This window comes from Psammomys obesus, unplaced genomic scaffold (assembly GCF_907164565.1).
Source record: "Psammomys obesus unplaced genomic scaffold, mPsaObe1.curated_primary_1811, whole genome shotgun sequence".
Lineage (NCBI taxonomy): Eukaryota > Metazoa > Chordata > Mammalia > Rodentia > Muridae > Psammomys > Psammomys obesus.
Genome location: NW_026592636.1, coordinates 94451 through 108754, shown reverse-complemented (window position 1 = coordinate 108754; position 14304 = coordinate 94451). Strand labels below are relative to the sequence as shown.

General features: G+C 54.4%; 1 protein-coding gene across 1 annotated transcript; it reads left to right on the top strand.

Annotated features, from left to right (window-relative positions):
- The first annotated feature begins 2176 nt into the window (after positions 1–2176).
- Ctsd (cathepsin D) lies at positions 2177–13922 on the top strand. The gene is made up of 9 exons (XM_055614723.1): positions 2177–2342; positions 4486–4645; positions 6590–6713; positions 7380–7498; positions 9093–9316; positions 12338–12460; positions 12680–12824; positions 12916–13014; positions 13103–13922. The coding sequence occupies exons 1-9, from the start codon at positions 2275–2277 to the stop codon at positions 13268–13270; spliced, it is 1230 nt and encodes a 409-aa protein (XP_055470698.1). The 5' UTR covers positions 2177–2274; the 3' UTR covers positions 13271–13922.
- The last annotated feature ends 382 nt before the right edge of the window (positions 13923–14304 follow it).

Sequence of the window (14304 nt, the reverse complement as noted above, 5' to 3'; positions counted from 1 at the left end):
TCCTGTCCTTCTCTCATTACTGAACTCGTCAAATGGACAGGAGAGTCTTGGAGTAGGGAAGATGCTAGGGAGATCTCCAACCTGAGGGACCAGCCATTAGGGAGGACCCAGGCCTGGTCTTCTTTCTGGAGGCAACTCCATGTGCTGTAGGAGCACAGATTAGATATCTAGGCTGGGTTCTCCCACCTGCCTCTTCATTCCCCTCAGGCAATGCACCAGATAAGGCCTATGTCCTTACTCAGTTCAGCTGCTCTGGCCTGGCGCACTTGGAGCCCCAAGGAACCTCTCCAATCTGTTGTAAGTCAAAGGGTCCCTCTAAATCCACCAGAGTCAACGTTTAGCGCAGGTGGCAAGGGCTGAAAAGCGGGCCCCGCTAAGTGCATCCCAGGACCAAAGATGGATGACTAAACACAACAGCAGAGCCTGAACACATTGACCCCTTTCCTGCCTCGAGAGTACCGAAGGCAAGCCTGCTGCACACAGGGCTTCAGTCAGTCTAGCAGGTGCACAGGGCCCGGGGGCCTGAGACAGGCAGAGGGGGAGGGTATATACTCCAGTATGGTGGGAAAACTCAGGCTCATCCCTGAGCTCTGTCAGTTGAGAAAAGATGAGAAGACACACACACCTCACCCTCCACCTCTGAGCCTCCCAGGGCCTATGGGATAGCAATTGTAGGACTGTGTGCATCTAGGTACGCACCCACACAGACTGTAGGACTCCTACCATGTACCAGGTATGGGGAAATCCAGGGACAGAGACAGCTAGTGTTTCTTGCAGAGAATGGACTACGGGTGTCTCTGAGTGGTCCCTGTCAACCTTTTACCCTGTGGCTTGCACCAGCCACACACATGCACGGCTGGATTCCATGTCCTGCGTCTAGTCATGCTGACACACACTGTCCATTCCTCAGTAGCTGGCTCATCTCATAGATGTCTGTATTGGTACCTGAGTACCCTGCAACACTATCTGTGACGGGCTGGAAGACCCAGCATCGTGTCCCAGAGGACCAATTTTACCTTGCCCACCCATGGTCCAGTAGTAATTTCCAGCTAGCAGCCCTAGGGACAACTCCAAGGCCAGGCCAGGGCAACTCTAGCTCTCACATGGGAGGTTACGGTAATGTGTGTGGTGCTGACTGGAGGCAAGGCCCAGGCTGTGGTTACCCACTTGTGGCCATGACACTAGTCCTGAGTGAAGGGCCTTGGAAGAGGTCAAGTGTCCAACCTGGTGATGCAACAGGTGAGAATTGCAGTTCCAAACCTTGGAACTAGGGCAGTGCATGTGTCCACCTGTAGAGTGGACCTAGATAGAGGTGTCTACCTCCTCAGTTCAAGGCCGAGAATGCACAAAAGAGCTTCCTGGATCAGACCCTTGCAAGCCTCTGAAGCGTTCCTGTCCTTGTTTGGACATCACCTCTCAGAGAGGATATTCCCCTTAAATCCCCCTACAGGTTGTGAGCGCCCCATGATGTAGAGATGGACCCTGCCTCTCTCCAACAGCACCTAATTCAGTTGCTGACACTAAGCAGGACATTAGGAAGCGAACTAGTAAAGACTCGGGGTAATCGCAACCCTGTCCTCTTCTCATTGTGCACCTCTTTCCCTCACCTTCTCTGCAAGCTCACAGAGACCCTGGTTCCTTATATCGTTAGATGCATGGTCCCTGGACCAGGCCTGCAATAAACACTGCTACAGTACGGATCAGCATGCTAGGTGTTCCAGCCTGAGAAAAAAAGGGCATCGCTCTGGGGAGGTGAGTAGGCAGTAGACCTTTGAAGAGGATGGAGTATACGGGTCCAAGGGTCCAGAGAGGCTCCTGGGAAACTCTCAAGGAGGAACAGAGCTGAGAGGGGAAAGTCTTAGGGTTTAAGCTGGTACCCAGGAGAGGGTCAAGCCCCAGACAGCGATCACACCCTGGTAGTGGGAACCCTAGTTCTGTTGGCGCTGAAGGCGGGGTTCGCCCCAGCGGATGCTTCAAGGCCTGGAACTCAGCGCTCTTCCTTCCCCACGTGACCCGCATCCAGGCATTCTCTGATCCGGGGAAAGTCAGCCGGGCGCGTTCCCGAGCGCCGTGCGCAAGCCTGGAGCAACGCACGCCTGCGCCTGGGCAGTGTTGGAGGCGGTCCCGGGTTGTCCCGCCCAGCGCCCGCTTCCCACGTGACCCATTGGGGCGCAAACAAGCCGGTCAGCTGACTTCTTGGGACTGCGGCGTCATCCAGGCTATAAGCGCGCGACCTCTGACATTAAGCTTCGCTCCCGCCGGGCCACCGCAACCATGCAGACCCCCGGCATCTTGCTGCTCGCCCTCGGCCTCCTGGCCGCATCCACCTCCGCGGTTATCAGGTGAGGACCCGGTCTGGGTCCGGTGATGCGGGTGCGTCTCTGGGAGTCCCGCGTACTCCGGCGGGTGCTGGAATGCACCTGCACTCAGTGCGGCCTTCCTCAGGGTCCTGCGGACTATGGGACGAGAAACTCAAAACGTAGGAGTCTTCTGGGTCCCCCTCCATTCCTGTGTTCGGACGGGAGGGTACAGTAGAGTGGCTACAAGTGAGGCTGACTTCAGCCTCCCCAGCAAGGGGGTCTTCTGAGGAGCATTGCTACTCCATGGGTGGGATGTTGTTGGCTACCATTCCAGCTGTGGAAGTCGGAAGACCCACTAGGCCCGTGTCCCTCAGAACCTGGCCAGGCCTTTCCTTTTAAGGGACCCTGTTTGACAGCTGTTTACTGGTGCAGTCTCAGAAGTTTACTCAAAAGATGTTTCCTCTGTGGGTGTTGAATTGCTCCATCCTCCCTCCTGAGTCGAACAAGCCTCAGAGAGAGGAGGTATGGAGTGACCCAATTCAGAATCAACCTTGGGGCTGATATCTACCTTACTGGGGACCGGGCCCTTCTCAGGCCTGTGGACTCAGCCTTTGTGCTAGATGGGGCCTTTGTGGTGGCCTGTGCCCCTTCCCACTCTGTGCTGGTGTTCTATTTGTGGCTGGTGGATGAAGCCATTAGGGTTGCTGGAGCAGAGCTGGCTCTGCCGGCTGGGCACCAGGCCTGGGTGGGAAGGAGTACAGCCTGTAGGCTGCAAGCCGGGGTTGGCTAGCCTCAGTGGAGCCATTGTAGGGAGTGGCCTAGGCTTGAGCCTGCTCTGGTCTTGTCCGCCCTACCCTGAGGCTTCCCTTCTCTGAGGAGAGGTGGTGTTGCAGTGGTGAAGGAAACTCTATGGTCCCTGGGACTAGGCACCAGAACCAAAGCCACTCTCTTAAGATCCTTGATACCTTGGGCTGTTGGCATGTTTCCTGACCTCTGCAGGGTGTGCACCCCCCCTCCCCACCCCCAAAAGCCAGAAGCCTGCTTTAGTCCACCACTCTTAGGCAAGAATCCTATCTTTCTGGAGCACACCCAGAGAGGTCGTATGGGAAAGGTCACCTGTGACCTTGGAGACAAATCCCTGGGCACAGAAGTTTCATCAACTGATTACAGACTCAGGCCAGCTTTCCTGGGGAGTGGAGAGGTGACCTGGAGGACTGGGCAGAAACTCCTCCCTCTGCTAACTAATGGTAGAATCCCCTGTTTAGTGTCCTGCATCAGGTCTGCCAGAAGCACGTGTGGGCCTTGAGTCTGTGGTAGTAGGTGTTCCTGGGTGAAAGTGCTGGGTCTTGTGAAGGGTGTCAGGGCTGGCTAGGGAGAGCCTGGGGAGTTGGTGTTGAAGGCTCCTAGATGATTAGGGGAAGAACCTCCAGGTAGGTCAGGATGATGCTATCACTGCAAGCTTTGTGGGGAGGGGACCACCTCTTTGTAGAGTCCAGGTAGGAACCAATGTATCTAAGAGCCAGGTTCAGTGGAGGTTCAGAGCCCGGGAGTCCCTTGTTTTAGGTGCACCTTGCTTTAGATGCACCTGTGCCGCCACCTCCTCCCCCTCCTCCTCCCCCTCCCCCTCCTCCCCCTCCCCCTCCTCCTCCTGGGTTCCCCAGGGCACTGGGAACAATTGCCTGGCCACACCCTAAACAGAACCCACTAGCTGGTAACCCGGAAAAGACTGGAGCAGGCTGACAGAGAGAGCTGGGAACCAGTCTGTGTGCTGTTTGCTTTGCCTCTGGAATGACTGTGAGCCACCTGACTGGAGTGTGGTTGTGGAGGGAAAGGGGTGGGCACACTAACCCATACTTGGACATGAGGAAAAAGGCAGGCTGGAGCCCTCTGTGACTGAACTGAGGAGCCTGTGGTAGTGATAGGGTGCCTTTAGCTGATTCGGTGGGCCACTGGGCCTATGGCTTTGGGGGTGGGAACTTTTGATATGTCATGGCCAGTTTGAGATACATGGGTTCATCTATAGGGACATACTTTGCCAGAGGCGCTGAGGTACATGCTGGCTGGCACTCATTCTGTACTGAGAGGGCTCCCTGGCCTGCCTTGGAGTGTCCTGGGGTAGGGGGTGGGGTGGGAGAACAGTAGGCAAAGCTGTGCGCGCTAACATAACTGCATCCCATCCTGACAGAATCCCCCTGCACAAGTTCACGTCCATCCGTCGGACCATGACAGAGATGGGCGGTTCTGTGGAAGACCTGATCCTGAAGGGTCCCATAACCAAGTACTCCATGCAACCGTCTACTGAGACCAAGGGGCCAGTGTCAGAGATACTCAAAAACTACCTGGATGTGAGTGGGATTGTGTTTTGGGGGCTTCGTTTGAGAGGTGAATGTGAGAGGAGCTAGCTCCCTGGGATCAGTAGCCAGTTTTTCCTGGGGTGTCTTTTCAGTGGGGGTGGGCTTCCAGGTTCAGCCACTGCATTCCCTTCTTGGTAGCTCCTCATTCCTGCCATCCTAGAATCCTTGTTCCTTGTGCCTTGATGGGCCTGCTCAGGCTAACGGTTGGATTGGGGGTCCTTGCAGAAGGCTCTTCCTGGATCTTGAGGTTTTTCCTTTATTTGTGGTACTAGGACTGAACCTAGAACCTCTTGTAGAATGGGCAAGTTCTTGGTCGTTGAGCTCCATCCCCGGTCATGCCCTCCCCAACGCCACGTTAGGTGTTGGACACAGACTTTTAGTTCATCTGCTGCTGGTGATGATTCTCATCCTTAGGACTGTCCCATGGTGTGTAGAGAGGCCTGGAATCAAACTCAAAGTCTGGTCAGAGCTTGCCCCAGGGCTGAGTTGTGGGAGCCTGGGGGAGCAGTAGCTGTACCTATGTGGGCATAAGTCTGTGTACATTTCCTAGGAGAGGCCTAGGATGATCCCCTGCCCATCACCACCTTGCCATCTTACCCAAGATCAACCATCCTCCTTGCTTTTTTAGCACCACTGCCTCCCCTCCTTTTCTGGAGATTGAACTGATTAGTGCCTTGTGTATTTTAGGTACTTGCTCTACCACTGTGCTTTGTACCCACCTTCCCCCCCCCCCTTTTTTTTTTTTTACTTTTTATTTTGAGATAATCGCCCTAGCTGGCTTTGAACTTGCAGTCCTGCTGATCTCCGCCTTCTGAGTGGTTAGGATTAGAGGTCTGGCTCAGTGGCTCACTCTCCTCGAAGGGGAAACAGTCCCTGAGGGAGAATATTCTCGAAGCCACATAATGACCTGGTCCCAGCTCTGTGGAAGGTTCTGGGCTGGAGCCTGACATCTGTTAGGTCCCTTCCCCCCAAGTCTTATAAACCCAGGATGACTGTGCAGCCCTGGGCTAAATTGGCAGTGCCTTATGTCTTGTCTGACCCAAGCTATGTCAGTGACAGGAAGCATGAGACCCAGGCTTGTGACTGGCTGAGGAAGGTGAGAAGTCTGCCTATCTGAGGCCAGCCGGTTAGTTCCTACATGCATGCACGCGCACACAAACATGCATAGTACAGTTTGCTGAGTCATAATGCCCTTTCCTCTGCCCAGTTACTTCTCTTGGGTTTTCTGATGCTCTCTGGAGTAAGTGGGATTGGACCCTTGGTCTTGTATCCACCAGTGGCACAGGCTCCTTTCTGGGCAGACCAGAGTATGGGTGACTCACAGCCACTAGTTAACAACTGGGCTTCCAATTTGGAAACCCCTGTGCCTGCCTAGCCACTGGAGTTGGTGGTCCCAGCTGTCTGTGTGAATAAATGGGCAACCAAGGCCAGGCTTCTCTGCTGTGCAGCAGTGACCAAGTTGGGGCAAGTACCGTTGCCTCCATGGTGGCCTCTCTCTCTCATTTGTTCCACAGGATGGTCTCCAGACTAAGGCCAACAGGTACAGGCAGGAGTTAAGATCTTCAGAGTCAGGTGTGACACTCTCAAACAGCAGAGGGGCCTTCCTGGCTAGCTTTATCTGTGCTTGAATTTGTAGAGGGCCAGGCCTGACCTTCTGCTGGTCCAGTTCTTCCCCAGCCCACAGTACAGTAGGCAAAGGGGCCCAGAGTCTTGGAGTTCAGTACTGGGTCTCAGGCCCACCCTTCTAGAATTTACTCTTTGGGAATGCCCCCTCCCCATTCAGTGTCCAGTAGGTAGAGATGTGTGTGTAAGCTGAGGCCTGGGCCCGGGGCACTCTCTTGCTCAGTCTAGGCCTTTCAGCCTTGGTTTTCTAGAAAGCCAGAAGCCCTCTCAGGTATTTCCTCTCAATCTTGATGGACATCGTTCCTCTCCTAGGCCCAGTACTTCGGTGACATCGGCATTGGGACCCCTCCACAGTGTTTCACAGTCGTCTTTGATACTGGCTCCTCTAACCTGTGGGTCCCCTCGATTCATTGCAAGCTGCTGGATTTAGCCTGCTGTGAGTCTCCCTGATGTCCTCTCTCTATCACCCATGCCAGGGATCTAGAGAAGAGACTAAAAGCACCGTTTAACATGTCTGGCTCTGGGGTGCTCTGGCTTTGCCGTCAGCCATGCTCAGTGGCCTTTGGAACAATCAGGGTGACAGAAGCCCTATCGTGGGGGTCCCTGAGCAGCTGGTATTGACTTCCCTCTCTCTAGAGAGTGGGGTTGAAGCCCCAAGTCTTTAAAGTCCAGCATTTCTGGGATGTAGTTGAGGAGGCTGTGGGAAGCAGGTCGGGTTTGAGATTTGCAGGTGCTCAGACCCAGACCACCTCCGGGACGGTGTTTCCCCACCTGTCCAGCACACCCAACAGGCCCCGCTCTTCCACCCTGCCCTGAGGTACCCACTTGTCAGGTCTTGTCAGCTACAGCCTTGTCATTGAGGCTGGGGAATGTTGCTGGTCAAGGATGGAACAAGCTGAGGGCTGGGCCTCCTGTAAGGCCAAGACCAAGGCTTTGGGTATATAGCCCGTGGTCCAGGGTTCCCTCGTTGTGTGGGCATAGGTCATGGCCAAAGGCGAAGTTGGCGATACAGCCTGGGCAGCTGGCCCTACAGCACCCCTTGGAGGGGCCGGAGACTGTGGTGGTGGGCAGGCAGACTGACCACAGTCCTGCTCTCCCGCAGGGATTCACCACAAGTACAATAGTGGCAAGTCCAGCACCTACGTGAAGAACGGCACAGCCTTCGACATCCACTACGGCTCAGGCAGTCTCTCGGGGTACCTGAGCCAGGACACCGTGTCGGTGAGTTCCCGGGGCCTGTCCTGGAGCTCAGAGGCCCCGTCATGACAACGGGTTCATCTTGTGAGCGCCCACAGCTGAGGAGAGAGGGCGTGGTGTTCCTAGCCCAAGTTCAGCAGCCTGTGGCTGTGGCAGTGCTGGGCGATAGGGAACAGAGGCAGACTGGCTAGACTAGGATGCCATTTGAACAAAGGCCCTGGGGCAGGAGACCCCAGCATGCCTGGTGGTAAGGAAGCTGATGGGAAGGACTTGGGAGAGGGCAGCCTTATTGTATGCAAACTGGAGGGGCAGCCAGGAATTCCCAGGGTTGGCAGAGTGAGTGGGAGAGGCAGAGCTGGGGCATGGAGTGTTGGCTAGTGGGGACTACCACCTTGAGTGGCTGCTGACACAGCGTGGCCTGGCCTGGCCTGGCCAGAGAGCTGTGGGCAGATCTGCTGCTGGTCTGCTAGTGTTAGGGACACTGGCTGGGGAGGACTGTGCTGCATGCCTTTGATTTGAGGTGCCAGCAGAGTGTCTTTTTTTTTTTTTTTTTTTTCCCTTCTTTTTTTCTTTTTGGTTTTTCCAGGCAGGGTTTCTCTGTGTAGCATTGGCTCTGGAACTGGCTCTGTAGACCAGGCTGGCCTCAAATTCACAGGGATCCATCTGTCTCTGCTGCTCAAGTGCTAGGACTAAAGGTGTGCATCACCACCACCCTGCTGCCAGCACGGTGTCTTAAGGCCTTGAGGAAGGTCTTGGCGAAGGGGCCAGGCCTGGAGGATAGAAAGGGTCCCTGAGGGTTGTCGAGGCTGAGATGGGCTGGAAAACTCTGTCTGTGCTGGAATAAATGCTGTGAAGGAGCCAGGAGGGTGTGCCTGGGCTGGGCTCTTTGTCTGTAGGAAGATCTTGTAGTCTGAGCCTTCATCCCCAAGGAGAGGCCATTCACCACTCCTGAGGTAGCCCCCCCAAAGGTCAAGCCTTCCAGGATGGGGCAGGAAGCTGCAAATTCATCAGCTGGGCCCAATTGGTTGGGGTTGGGGGTAGAGCTAGCATCCTGCTCACCTGGCCTTTGTCTGGGGAGTGATACCCTGTACCTGTGAGATCAGAGCCCTGTCCTGTCCTTGTCTTGTAGAGGCTCCCCTGTAATGCTTCTCAGGGGCCCCTCAGTGCATAGGACATTAACCACCCACATTACATCCTTCTGACATGTCCTCAGCCGCAGCTCTTTCCACTTCCTGCTCTGGTTGTGCAACCTTTGTGTGGTGGGGTGGGCTGATTGTGAGCAGAGGGAGTGTGGCTCCAAGGTGACAGTTGTGGGTTAACCAGCTGCTCAGGCTGCAGGCTCAATGGCTTGTCCCCAAGTCCAAGGGCAAGAACTGTCCCTGGTGGGTGTAGATAGGGGAATAGGTGGGCTGGAGCTGAGGCTGTAGTATCTCGCTCTGTGCTCCGCCCCTGCTTCTCATCTTGGTTAACACAAAGTCCCCATAAGTCCCTCAGAGAGGAACTCATCATGTCCTTGTCTTCAGCTCTGTGGCTATATCAAGCCCTTCTGTTCACACTCTGCTATTTTGGCCCTCCTGAGAGGGAATATCAGCTATGACTTCTGTGTTCTGTCCTGCAGGTGCCATGTAAGACCGAGAAGACAAGCCTTGGTATCAAGGTGGAGAAACAGATCTTTGGGGAAGCCACCAAGCAGCCTGGAATCACGTTCATCGCAGCCAAGTTTGATGGCATCTTGGGCATGGCCTACCCTCGTATTTCTGTCAACAATGTGCTTCCAGTCTTTGACAACCTGATGCAACAGAAGCTGGTGGAAAAGAACATTTTCTCCTTCTACCTGAACAGGTGCAGCAGGAGAGGCATGACTTATTCTCCTTTGGGCTCAGCTCCAGGGGGAAGGAAGTAGATGGTTCTTAAGAGTCTTTGCTGCAGCCTTGGCCATAGCATTAGACCTGAGGGTGTCTGGCAGGCAGGAGTTACTGTTAGTTGCCTGGGAGAGAAGGTCATGTGCCATTAGCCAGGAGATGCTGGTTGTCTGGGTCAGAGTCTTGGCTCTTGGGGTCCTGGGACCGGTAAGGGCAGATGTGGCCCATGCTTGAGCTGCTGGTTGCTTGGAGAGATATGAGTATGAGCCCTGATCTTTGACACAGTTCAGGACAGGCTCCTGGGACCTTCTCTAAGACAAGAGTCTGGAGTCACTGGGGGAGGACTGAGAGCCCTGGGTTATACATTGAGAGTGGACAGTGGCCTTGGGGGGTGGGAGACCTTGTTAGGAGACAACCTCTCCACAGTACAAGACACGTGTACAAACACACACACACACACCCACACCCACACCCTTTCATGGAGCGTCCAGCATCCATCAGTTTCTTGCCCCTTGCAGGCCTGAGTCTTCTTGTTCAGGAACTTCAGAGAAAATGGACAGCTGGGTATATGGGGCTCATCACTTGCTGGCTTCAACTCCTGTGGGTCAGGTGTAGTCCTCTCCCAGGCCCATAGTGCATTGGGGAAACGTGGTCACAAATCCTACCTGTCTGTATAAGTCTCAAGGCTTAGTTCTAGGATCTCAAGATACCCATCCTCCTTTTCGGTAGTCTGTTTTCTTAGGGGAGCCCCCTCTCCCCCACGCACAGGCTCAGCAAGTAGGAAAGGATGTGGTAGCTACAGCCTAGGCCCTAGGGTGCTTACTCTACCAGCCAGGTTTCAGGCTGGTGACCCACAGATGTGGCTATTGAACAGGCAGGTGTGAAACCAGCAGAGTGAGGGGCTGTGGTTCTATGATAAGCATATGGGTGGGACGTGGGTAAGGAGGGAAGAGGCAGGGCCACAAACCATGCCACTAAGATGCATTTTCATCTGGAATTTCAGAGGTGATGACAAGCCAAAGCCAGGTAGGATGGAGACTGGGGCATGAGAAAAGGAGCTCACAGCTCCATAGGCCAGGAGAAAGGTGTAGAGAGAGCCCGGTTATGAAAGCTTGGCAGAATGGCAGCTCCTGAAATGAAAGCTTTCTTCCTTCAGCTTTGGGCAATTGTGCCCAGGATGATGCCTGGCCAGGTGTGACACTCATATTCCCCTGCCCCTCAGGTTGGAGGTGGCAAGCTCATGCTTACATTCAGCATTGCAGTTACAGACAACACTTCCTGTGTTCTCTTTGAGGGTATTGTGGGCATTCCATGAGACTGGAGGTACCGGGGGGGGGGGGGGGGGTGTTGTTGAGAGAAGGGTTGGGAGGAGAAGCTGAGTGTGTGGGGACAGGGCATTCCTAGATAGCAAGTGTTACTGCCATGGCTGGAGGCAGCTCAGCTTCTCGGGGCTGCAGCCCTGGCTTCCTCTTTGAAGCCTGCCTTGAGTTTTGCCAGACAGAGAGCATCCGTGTCCTTCAGCACTAGCCTGACTCTCAGCCTTGGCCTTGGCTACCAGAGGCTGAGCCTAAACACCGTCAGTTAGCATCCTGCAGAGAAGGACCAGTTGTACCCAGCAGTTTCTGTGGAACGAGGCTGGAGGACCCTCCCTGGGGTAACAGACGCTACCTTCCCTTCTTCTCTGGGTCTTTTCGAACCCTATGAGGCCAAGGATGCTCAGCAGGGCAGCAGATCTGAAAATAGGGATTTTGCTTAGGACCTGAGACCTAGGCTGGCTGTACTCTAGGAATAACCCTGGCCAGGCAGGGCATCATGAATGCATCACATCAGAAATATAGATGGACATGTTTATGTCTTTCCACAGTATTAGAATTTATTGAGTAGCTATAAATTGACATGCTAAATAAGTTTCATTTACTTAAATTTGCCAAGTAATCCCAGTTTTGCTTGATAGCCAACCGTTGGCATCACAGGTTCTTTTATTCCAGTCTTTTGTTTTTAATGTGTATCTGTGTGGGAGTATGTGCACATGAGTGCGGTTGCCAGTGGAGGCCAGAAGAGGGTGTTAGATTTCCAGGGGCTGGAGTTATAGGTGTTTGTGAACATCCTGACCTGGGTGCTTGGGAAGTGCACTCAGTCCTCTGCAAGAACAGCAAGCTCTCTTAACCCCTGAGCCGTCTCTCCAGCCACTTTTATTCAAATCTTAATTACAAAATACTAGCAGGTCACACATTGCCCTTCACACAGTACTGTCTATATGTTCAGGTTCCGGAATAGCTAAGAAGGGGCTGCAGCGGCTGCAGAGCCCAGAGAGGGTGTATAGAAGGTGGAGGAAGAGAGCTGATACAGACACGGGGAAGAATGTAGGGAACCGCAGAAGAAGTCTTCTGAGTCACAAACGCAGAGATGTCAGTTGCAGGTTTGGGTGGCAGGCCCTTTTCAGGGTCACTTTGAAAGTACACTGAGTTTAGAAGCAGAAGAATCTGTTTGAGCCCACAGCCTGGGGACAGAGCCAAGGGTTCTTTGCCATGACAGTATTCCTGGACTAGGCTGGTCGGTAGGCCTGCTGCGTTTCAGCCTTGGATTGCCCTTGTAGTCCCAGGGGTTGGGGCTGTCACTTCTGCTGGACTGTGTTTGAGCTAGGATCTGATAGTCTCAGTCGACACTTACCGCTTTGTTTCTCCCGGTGGGCTGACAGATGGTGGGGATTTGCTTGTGTAAATAAGATACGGAGTCGTTCTTCCTGCTGCTTACACTCAGAATGGAATAACTTGAGCTAAGGATATTGCTTTACAAGGTGGAGGAGCTCAAGATTAGGCACAGTGGCCATTCTATGCACGACAGTGACCCAGAGCAGGTCCAGCTGTCCTCGACAGCTCCCCAGGTCCCTCCCCAGGGAAGCCCTTCTTGGTTGCCTCACATAACCCCCTTCCTTATGATCTCTAGCCCATTGCTGAGCCTTCTGTACTAGTGGGGGGACTGACCACCTGCTTTCTCCCAGGGACCCCAGCGGACAACCCGGAGGGGAGCTGATGCTCGGTGGCATTGACTCCAAGTTCTACAAGGGGGAGCTGTCCTTCATGAATGTCACTCGCAAGGCCTACTGGCAGGTGCACATGGATCAGTGAGTCATGGGTGTTGTGGGGGCTGGGAGTACTGTGTAGGGGTGGCATGTGGGAAGCCTGGGGCCCTACTCTGCCGCTTGAGTCTTCTGGACCATTCAGGGTCTTATACCAGTTGTTTGGTCTCGAGAAAAAAGAGGCAGGCGTCTCCAGGGCAGAGTCTGGGCAAGCTATGCCCATTTGTGACGGGGTGAGGTGACTGGTACATTCTTGCCCCGTAGGTTGGAGGTGGGCAGCGGCCTGACCCTATGCAAGGGAGGCTGTGAGGCTATTGTGGACACGGGGACGTCCCTTGTGGTGGGGCCTGTGGATGAGGTGAAGGAGCTACAGAAGGCCATTGGAGCAGTGCCTCTAATCCAGGGCGAGGTAAGCCACAGGCCTGTATGGGCTGGCCAGCAGCCAGAGAGGGTTCCCGAGGCCATACCTTCAATACTGTGTTCTCACTTGTGTCTCTTAGTATATGATCCCTTGTGAGAAGGTATCCAGTCTGCCTACCATCACCCTGAAGCTAGGAGGCAAAAACTATGATCTGCCCCCAGACAAGTATATACTCAAGGTGAGTGGGTGTGGGCAGTGGCAGTAAATCGGGACACCTTGGGTGAGGTTGATGTGTGTGATGACATGTGACCATTCTGGCCTTGCAGGTGTCTCAAGGTGGAAAGACAATCTGCCTGAGTGGCTTCATGGGGATGGACATACCCCCTCCCAGTGGGCCGCTCTGGATCCTGGGCGATGTCTTCATTGGCTGCTACTACACTGTGTTTGACAGAGACAACAACAGGGTTGGCTTTGCCAAAGCTGCCACTCTCTAAGTTGCTCCTTGCCCGTCATTGGGGAAATGGATCAGAGTCCAGTAGAGGAAGCCAGCCAGCCCCATCCCTCCACCTGCCCCACTCACACACATTCACACTCACCTAGCATTGCTGGGCCCTTGGGAGGCCTGGCTTGAGCTGGTCCAGCTGTTCTGTTCTGTGGTTCCTATCCCTGGGTTCAGATTGCCGCCCTCTGCCTGTCTGAAGGAGGCCAAGGCCCACCCAGTACATAAGGCTGCCGTGAAAGGCTCCTATTGGTTTGGTAGCTGCTGAGATTGCTTGTCTTATCCTGCTGCCCTTTGCTGCGTGGGCGGCACTCCAGAGCAGGCCAGTTGGTCTTGGGATCCCTCCAAGAACCAGCCCTGACCCAAGTCCCTCACTCAGCCTGGGGATGGCACCAAGCTTCACTGCCATACTATCTCTGACCTGGTAGAGACCTGAAGACTAGCAGGAAGGAGCAAGAGGACAGAAGCTAAACTATGAACCTGAGGGTTTACCTGGGGCCTGACCCCACCTACCTGGGAAGGAATGCCTCAGCCTGGGGCAGAGGCAGGATGGCTGACTGGTTTTAGCTGGCCTCTGCTGCCCTCATTCTGGGCTAGGTGGCTGGGAGCCAAAGTTGGTATACAAATACAGTTGTTTTGGGCCTCTTTCTCTGTGTCGGTGTGCTCTCTACTGCTTCTGAGTAGGGGCATGGGGATGGAGCTAGCAAGACTGGTGAGACCCAGTGCTTCTGAGGGAGGATTCAGGGACAGTCTGGCTGGGGGCAGGGTGGGGCTAGAACTCAGGTTTGCTTTTCAGTGCCAGGCCAGCCCACAGGGGACTCCTGAGGCCTGGCTTGCTGTCTGGCCTTGTGGGCAAGATGAGTCTGGGCTAGAACTGGCAGGTTCTTGGACCTCAGGCAGCAGTCAGCAACCGGATGTGGCCTTGGCTGGAGGCGTGGGGCAGGCCTAGAATTCTGGGATAGGGCTTGTACTGAATCATTTTCAGAGGTGGCTAGGCCAGCACCTGCTGTCCTTTGCCAGGGAAGCAGC

Coding starts and splice junctions, on each gene's coding strand:
- Ctsd (XM_055614723.1), top strand. CDS start 2,275: ATGCAGACCCCCGGCATCTTGCTGCTCGCCCTCGGCCTCCTGGCCGCA. Junction 2,343..4,485: donor TCCACCTCCGCGGTTATCAG/GTGAGGACCCGG, acceptor CCATCCTGACAG/AATCCCCCTGCACAAGTTCA. Junction 12,825..12,915: donor TGCCTCTAATCCAGGGCGAG/GTAAGCCACAGG, acceptor TGTGTCTCTTAG/TATATGATCCCTTGTGAGAA.